At 58.8% G+C, this 8,542-nt stretch overlaps 1 protein-coding gene across 1 annotated transcript in view; it reads left to right on the forward strand.

Annotated features, from left to right (window-relative positions):
• Positions 1-8,424, forward strand: part of ZNF687 (zinc finger protein 687) — a 9,139-nt gene extending 715 nt beyond the window's left edge. Inside the window, 9 exon segments of the mRNA XM_023759280.1 lie at positions 2,917-3,696; positions 3,699-5,044; positions 5,186-5,364; positions 5,712-5,888; positions 5,980-6,142; positions 6,297-6,626; positions 6,729-6,841; positions 7,051-7,192; positions 7,319-8,424. Of these exon segments, the coding sequence (XP_023615048.1) occupies positions 2,934-3,696; positions 3,699-5,044; positions 5,186-5,364; positions 5,712-5,888; positions 5,980-6,142; positions 6,297-6,626; positions 6,729-6,841; positions 7,051-7,192; positions 7,319-7,810 (3,705 nt within the window). The 5' untranslated portion in view covers positions 2,917-2,933 and the 3' untranslated portion in view covers positions 7,811-8,424.
• The last annotated feature ends 118 nt before the right edge of the window (positions 8,425-8,542 follow it).

Consider the following 8,542-nt stretch of genomic DNA (forward strand, 5'->3'; position numbering starts at 1 on the left):
GGTGCCGGGCGACGAGGGGAGGCGGTCGGAGTTGGGACGGACCCCGAGTCGCGCACAGACCGTGCTGCCCCCACGGCTCCGTTCCCGCGCGCCTCACCCCCTCGGGAGTCCTGGGCCCCGAGGTGCGGTGCGGCGGTCCCTCCGAGCTTGGCCTGGCCGAGGCCCGTCCTCCTCGCGCGCGGGTGTGAGCGAGAGGCGCCGCCGCCTCAGTTTCCCCGCTGGCTTCTCCAGTGCGCACCCCGCCCCTTCCCCGCAGCGCCGGCCGTGCTCCGGGCGCCGGCCCTCGGCAGATGGCAGGGACTTAATTCCGCCCGCTGCCCCGCTTGGCGGCCGCCTCATCGCCCCCAGCCGCCAGCCCCTCGCCCTCTGCGTTGCAGGCCCCTGGCCAGGAGAAGGGCAGTGGAGCCCCCACCCAACCCGCACCAGTTCGCCCTCTTCCTGTTTAGCCCTTTCCTTTGGCTTTTGGGGAAGAACGGAGGGAAGGGGGAGGGCAGAGCCCTAGAGACTGGGCGCAGCCGCCGCAGAAAGGCCTGGGCAGCGAGGTGGGGAAGCCTCTGCCCGAGCTCCTCTGCGTGGTCTCTGCCTGCTCCTGGCTCTCGGACGACCTCTATTCACTTGGACGCAGGAGGGGGTAGCTGCTTGGAGGAGGCGAGTTTGCAGATGTTTTCTCAGTCCCCATTGATCTGTGCGCCGCCAGCTCCAGTGAAATGCAGCTCAGGCCTCCCCAGGTCAGGAGGGAGCCGGGCAGAAGAGGGCCTAGCGATCCATCCATCAGGGCAGAGGCAGGAGGTGGAGGGCTTTGTTTAAATGCAGACCTGCAGAATTGGGGGGGGGGAGAACGCCCCTTTCTTCCTCTGATTGGTACCCTCACCCTCTGCCCCCACCTTGGTCCCAGCAATGCCACCTGCCACCTGCTGGGACCACCTCCAGGTACAGTCTCAGCCTAGAAAGAGGTGAGAGAAGTGGCCCCGGAAAGTGGCTGCAGCTGGGCAGGGAGTGTGTGTGTCCAGGGGGAGACTCTTCAGTAGCGTCTTCCAGATACAGACACATGGTGGGGAAGGCAGTAAGGGAGCAGGCTGGGTCCCCCGCCAGCTCTAGGCTGGCCTTCTGGTTGTTTTAGCGGCACATCAGTCCTGTGGGATTTCTTTTTCTTTCTGTGCTGGGCAAGGTTGGGGTTGGTGAGACTTCCTGGGCTACTGTTGCCAAAGGAAAATTAAGTGGGGGAGGAGTGTGAGTTAGGGGAGGAACTGGGGTGATCGGGGTGAGGGGCCTGGCCTTTCCCCATGTGGCAGCTGTGCTGGATAAGCTTGTACCCTAGAGTTTTAGTCCTGAGAGAGCAAGATGTGGAGGTAGCAGGGGCGGGCCAGGGCGGGCCAGGCACTCTGGGGAAGGCAGGTGAGGGAGCACCAGGTGTTTATGACGCGACGAGGCCCTTGTGACCAGGCTCCTCTCGGTTTTCCCCGTCTTGTTTCTTTGTCTCTTTCTGTTCCTGTGTCTTATTCTATCTTGGTTTCTTGGGCGATTACACTGAGTCCACTTCTCTCTGTTAACCAAGCTGGGTCTCCAGGTGCCAGTGATGACCCCAGGTGCCTCAGACTTGACCTTGTAATTATCCCTGACTCTTGCCTCGATCCCAGCTCTACATTTCCAGTGCTTACTCCTCCCCAGCCCTGCCACGACCTCACATGGCCTTGTTTGTCTTGTCATAATTGTGTTCTGGGTTCTGTCATGTTTACTATTTCATATCATGCTCAGGATAACCCTATGATATATGGGTTACTTGTCCCCTCTTTCATTCAAACGACAAAAGGAAGGCAATGGAGTAACTTGCTCATCTCCAGCAGGCTGTTGATAAAGCTGGAACGAGAGTCATGTCTTGTGTCTCGTGACATGGTTTTTCAGATCTCTGTAGACCAGCGGTTCTCAACCTGTGGGTCACGACCCCTTTGGGGGGTCGAACGACCCTTTCACAGGGGTCGCCTAAGACCATCGGAAAACACATATATAATTACATATTGTTTTTGTGATTAATCACTATGCTTTAATTATGTTAAATTTGTAACAATGAAAATGCATCCTGCATATCAGGTATTTACATTACGATTCATAACAGTAGCAAAATTACAGTTATGAACTAGCAACAAAAATAATTTTATGGTTGGGGGTCACCGCAACATGAGGAACTATATTAAAGGGTCGTGTCATTAGGAAGGTTGAGAACCACTGCTGTAGACCCTGAGAACATCCATGAAGAATATGAATGGAGCCCGAGCCCAGCCGGCGTGGCTCAGTGGTTGAGCTTCGACCTATGAACCAGGAGGTCATAATGGTTTGATTCCCGGTCAGGGCATATGCCTGGGTTGCAGGCTCAGTCTGCAGTGGGGGGCATGCAGGAAGCAGCCAATTAATGGTTCTCTCTTATCATTGATGTTCCTATCTCTCTCTCCCTTCCTCTCTAAAATCAATAAAATTATACTTAAAAAGAATATGAGTGGATACCATGCTGCCATGAATGAGCTCTTAAACCTAGAGCATTGTGTCTGCTCCTCCTGAACAGTAGTACTGATTAATGGACTGGACACAGGAGGGGCTTAGGTGTTTTGAACCAAGATACACACTGAATTGCTCCGTCTCTGTTACTCTTGTCTTGTACGTGTATTTCTGAGAAGTCTTTTCCTCTGCTTTCTCTGGATCTTGGTGTCTTCTATGGACGTGCACACCACCTTTCTTCCTATTTTAGGGTTTGGCAAACCAAGCGCCTCTACCAACTCTCGGATTTGCACTCTGATGGAGGTGTGCCTAAGTCAGTGTGCATGGGTTTCTGAGAGGAGAGAACTGTGGAGACCCTGAGGGAGGAGGTCCGGGTTTCTGCGTCCAGTGATTGCAGTTTCTCCCTCTTCTTCCTGTTTTCATCAGGTCTGGGACTTGCCGCCATGGGAGACATGAAAACCCCTGATTTTGACGACCTCCTTGCTGCCTTTGACATCCCCGACATTGATGCAAATGAAGCCATCCACTCTGGGCCAGAAGAAAATGAGGGGCCAGGAGGCTCGGGGAAGCCAGAACCCAGCGTAGAGGGTGAATCTGGAGAAGCAACAGCAGCAGCTGCTGGAGATGGCCCTGGAGTCTCAACCCAGGCCTCTGATCATGATCTGTCGTCGGGGGATATCTCAGTAGTCAGCGTCATTGTCAAGAACACTGTGTGCCCTGAGCAGTCTGAGTCCCTGGTTGCAAGTTCAGGAGGGGAAGGGGCCCGGGCTGGGGGTACAATTAAGGAAGAACCTGTGGGGCCTCATCTGATGCAGAATGGTTTTGGGGGCCCTGAGCCATCCCTTCCAGGAAACCCCCACTCTCCAACTCCTCCCAGTGGAGGTACCTGGAAAGAAAAAGCCATAGAAGGCAAAGCACCTTTGGACCTCTTCGCCCATTTTGAGCCTGAGCCAGGGGAGCACCCTGATCCCCTGCCTTCCTCTGTGCCGTCCCCACTGACGGAAGGGACCATGACCCCCCCTCCTTTCCCCTCTCCCTTTGAGCTGGCTGAGGAGAATGGCCCCGCCCTTCTGCCACCTGGTTCTCCCCCACCGCTGGGCGCTCTGAAGCAGGGCAGCGGCAGCCCCCTTCATCCCCAGGGCATAGCCCGGCTAGACTCCGGCTCTAGCCCTGAGGCTGCAGGCATCCCTGCCAGCCCCTCACCCCCCAGGTTGCTGGGATGCCCTTCTTCAAGCAATCTCCAGGGCATCAGAGCCCTCTCGCCTCCCCCAAAGTGCCCAGCTGTCAGCCCCTAAAGGAAGAAGAGGAGGATCAGGGGCCAGTGGACAAGTCTCCCCCAGCAAGTCCCCAGAGCCCTTCTAGTGGAGCTGAGGCTGCTGACGAGGACAGCAATGACTCCCCTGCCTCCTCCAACTCTTCCAGGCCCCTCAAGGTGCGGATCAAGACCATTAAGACATCCTGTGGGAATATCACAAGGACTGTAACCCGGGTCCCTTCAGACCCTGGCCCCCCTGCCCCCTTGGCCGAGGGGACCTTTCTGGCCGAGGCTAACCTCCTAAAGCTGTCCTCTGCGGTTCTGACTCCTGAGAGTCCAAAAGTGGTGAATGTGCAATTGGGTGATGGCACGAGGCTGAAGGGCACGGTGCTGCCTGTGGCCACCTTCCAGAACGCAAGTACTGCTATGCTGATGGCGGCCAGCGTGGCCCGCAAAGCGGTGGTTCTGCCTGGGGGCACTGCCACCAGCCCTAAGACAATTGCTAAGAATGTGCTGGGACTGGTGCCCCAAGCCCTGCCCAAGGTCGAGGGGCGGATAGGGCTGGGGATAGGGGGACAGAAGGTGAACGGTGCCTCGGTGGTGATAGTGCAGCCTTCCAAGCCGACCACCGTGCCAGGTGCAGGGGGCGGCACAGTGATCTCACGGACCCAGTCCAGCCTGGTGGAGGCCTTCAACAAGATCCTCAACGGCAAGAACCTGCTGCCTGCCTACCGGCCGAACCTGAGTCCACCTGCTGAGGCCGGGCTGGCCCTGCCTCCAACGGGCTACCGCTGCCTCGAGTGTGGGGATGCCTTCTCACTGGAGAAGAGCCTGGCGCGGCACTATGACCGCCGGAGCATGCGCATCGAGGTCACCTGCAACCACTGTGCCCGCCGCCTGGTCTTCTTCAACAAGTGCAGCCTGCTCCTGCATGCCCGGGAGCACAAGGACAAGGGGCTGGTCATGCAGTGCTCACACCTGGTCATGAGGCCTGTAGCCCTGGACCAGATGGTGGGGCAGCCGGACATCACGCCCCTGCTGGCTGTCCCACCTGCCCTCGGACCTCCAGTCTTGTCTGCCTTGGGCAAGGGTGATGGGGCCATCGCCACCTTCGCCATTTCTACAGTTGCTGCTGAGGCCCCTGTGCTACCGCTCTCGGCTGAGCCACCTGCTGCCCCTGCCACCTCTGCTTACACGTGCTTTCGCTGCCTGGAGTGCAAGGAGCAGTGCCGGGACAAGGCTGGCATGGCTGCCCACTTCCAGCAGCTTGGGCCCCCTGCCCCTGGGGCCACCAGCAATGTGAGTTGCCTTTCACTGCCCTTCCTGGGAAAGGGGACAGCCAGGGGATAGCACGTGGGAAGGTGCGAGGGGCTTGGTTAGGAGAAGTAATGGGGGACAAGCCTCTCCTCCCGGACTCACCTCGTTTCACCCTTTTGACAGGTGTGCCCAACCTGCCCCATGATGCTCCCCAATCGCTGCAGCTTCAGTGCCCACCAGCGCATGCATAAGAATCGACCTCCCCACGTCTGCCCTGAGTGTGGGGGCAACTTCCTGCAGGCGAATTTTCAGACCCATCTCCGGGAGGCCTGTCTGCACTTCTCTCGCCGTGTAGGATACAGGTGCCTCTCCTTCCCATAGTATCTCCACACTCCCTCATGCCCTTACTGGTCTCATGGTTCCTAGCACCAACCTTTCAGATGGCCTCGAGAGAGCCCCATCTTTCCTGCTCAGTCCCGTGGCCCTGGTGTCCTGGCAACACAGAGCAGCGCCCCCTCTGCAGCTCCAGCTCTGCCTCAGTGGGCCTCCCGGGGGATTGTCTCTGCAGCTCCCTCCTGCCCCCACCTGGCTCAGGCTTCACCACCGATTAGCTTCTCAAAGTCCACCCCGTCCTCGAGGATGAGCGTGGGGTGGGGAGGGCATGGAGATGGCCCACCTCACCACCACGCCTCCCCTGTCCTCCCTAAAGGTGCCCCAGCTGTGCAGTGGTGTTTGGGGGTGTGAACTCCATCAAGTCCCACATCCAGACGTCACACTGCGAGGTTTTCCACAAGTGCCCCATCTGCCCCATGGCCTTCAAGTCTGCACCCAGCGCCAACGCCCACCTCTACACCCAGCACCCCAGCTTCCCCACGCAGCAGGCCAAGTGAGACCGGGGGTGGGGTGACGAGGGCTGGGCCAGGGAGGGTTGGGCCCTGAAGGGGCAGGTGTCTGCACTGTCCTCTCCGCCTGCACAGGATGATCTACAAGTGCGCCATGTGTGACACGGTCTTCACTCACAAGCCCCTCCTCTCCTCACACTTCGACCAGCACTTGCTGCCCCAGCGCGTCAGTGTCTTCAAGTGCCCGTCTTGTCCTCTGCTTTTTGCCCAAAAAAGGACCATGCTGGATCATCTCAAGGTAAAGGCGTCAAGGGCTGATGTGGGGTTGCTCGGCTGTGTTGACCTGGTGCAAGGGTCACATAACCTTCAGGAAGAGGGGGAGGGGAGAACAAGGACTGTGGCAAAGCCAAGCTCTCCCCACAGCCACCATCCCCCTTGTCTCCCTCTCACAGAACACCCATCAGTCTGGTCGCTCGGGAGAGGAGATTGCTGGGAAAGGGGCCGGGGATCCTCTTCCGAGCCCTAAAGCTGAGCCTGAGGAGCTGGCTGTGTCTCCAGGAGGAGCAGCTCCCCCTATAGAGGAGCTGTCTTCCTCTACAGAAGAGGACCCACCCAGCTCCCCAGAGCCTCCTTGTTCACCCAAACGGCCCCGGCGGGATCTAGGGAACAAAGGCACCAAGGGTGGGGGCGGGGGCCCTGGAGGCTGGACCTGTGGCCTCTGTCACTCCTGGTTCCCGGAGCGGGATGAGTATGTGGCTCACATGAAGAAGGAGCATGGCAAGGTGAGCAGGACGGGCTGGAAGGGCAGCCTTGGGGTTGTCCTGTGTGGCAGTGGGGCTCGGTCCTGCAAGCCTGGCTCTGAGGTTCCTCTCCCTGCTCTCCAGTCAGTGAAAAAGTTTCCCTGTCGCCTGTGTGAGCGATCCTTCTGTTCTGCGCCCAGCCTGAGGCGCCACGTCAGGGTCAATCATGAGGGTATCAAGCGAGTTTACCCATGCAGGTAACCCTTTTCTTCTTACCCCTTCCTGATTCTGCCCATCAGGTGACCCCTCCCATTCCCTGCCCCTTCCCGGTCCCCCAAAGCATTTTCCCAGCTGCCTCTGTGCACGTGACTAAGGGTTGAAGCTCTGTAGTCCTCCTCCTCTCGAGCCACTGGCCTTGGTCTTTGGGCTGTGCCCTTGGCACCCACCCGCGCACTCTCCCCTCTAGGTATTGCACGGAAGGAAAACGCACCTTCAGCAGCCGCCTCATCCTGGAGAAACACGTCCAGGTGCGGCACGGCTTGCCGCTCGGGGACCAGTCTCCTGGCCGGGGGAGTGTTGTGGTTCGGGGCGCCGGTGCCAGAGCCCAGGTAAGCCCCCCTGCTGGGTTAGAGGTGTGGGAACTGCAGAGTTACAGACTGGCCTCCGCAAGCTAGGTGGGGGTGCCAGGGTCACTGGGGTGATGGGGAGGCCCAGTTCTTCACTATCTTCTCCAGGGGCCAGGACGGAAGCGTCGGCAGTCCTCTGACTCTTGCAGTGAGGAGCCTGACAGCACCACACCTCCAGCCAAGTCCCCCAGGGGTGGACCCGGGTCGGGAGGCCCCCTGCGCTACCGGAGTGGGGGCTCAGTGGAGCAGAGCCTCATGGTGGGGCTGAGGGTGGATGGTGGGACCCAGCAGTGCCTCGACTGTGGCTTATGCTTTGCCTCCCCTGGCTCCCTGAGCCGGCACCGCTTCATCAGCCACAAGAAGAAACGGGGTGTGGGTAGTGCCAGTGCCCTGGGTGTGGGGGATGGGGAGGAAGAGGCGCCCCCTCAATTGAGGTCTGATCCAGAGGGTGCAGATTCACCCTTGCCTGCTTCTGCAGGTCCACTGACCTGTAAAGTCTGTGGCAAGAATTGTGACAGCCCTCTCAACCTCAAGACCCATTTCCGCACACACGGCATGGCGTTCATCAGGGCTCGGCAAGGCGTCAGTGGGGACAACTAGCCCCAGACCTGGACTGACTGGCCCCCTCCCTCTTCCCTGGGAGCCTGGGTCACTGCTGCTGCCTGGTCCCCAGGCTGGGGAGTTTCATATAATTCACATTTTGTTCAACTCCTCCCCCCTGGCCCCCCGAGACAACAGACTTGAGCATTATAGTTACTTGCAGTCCCCACTGTGGGTTTGGCCCTTGGATCCTAGTAGAGGGGGCCCTCCATTCTCCCTTTCTTAGCCCAACACTAATTATGCTCCTGCTGCCGCCCGCATGGGACCAGGAGGACGGGACTTCTAGGCCTGCTAGACAGGTCCAAGGAGAGACCAGTGTCGGCAGTCACACTCCACAGCCCCTGCAGGCGGACTTCAGGCCTGGCCCTGCCCTAGCACCACCCCTTAGATTCCCTGGCACTCAAGCCCCCCACCCCTACAGTGCCTTTCACTTGTTTTCCCCCCACCCCCAGAAATCCAGGGGGGTTGGTAGGGATGAGTCCTGTCAAGGGGGCCCAGGGAGAGTTGGGGACAGGCTCTCAGGAATCCTTTATTCTTGTAGTAATAATACTAACAGTGGGGGAGATGGGAAGGAGAAACCCAGACCATTAAAACTGCTTGTGGTTTAATCCCCATTCAGGCTCTTTTTGATGTGACTTGGACAATGTAGACTTACTTGACGGAGGGGGGTGAGAGTCAAATCTAGGGAGGCCTTTCTCTGGGAAAAAGTGGTACTGACGGAGACAGGTAGGG

This window comes from Myotis lucifugus, unplaced genomic scaffold (assembly GCF_000147115.1).
Source record: "Myotis lucifugus unplaced genomic scaffold, Myoluc2.0 scaffold_151, whole genome shotgun sequence".
NCBI classification, from domain to species: Eukaryota; Metazoa; Chordata; class Mammalia; order Chiroptera; family Vespertilionidae; genus Myotis; species Myotis lucifugus.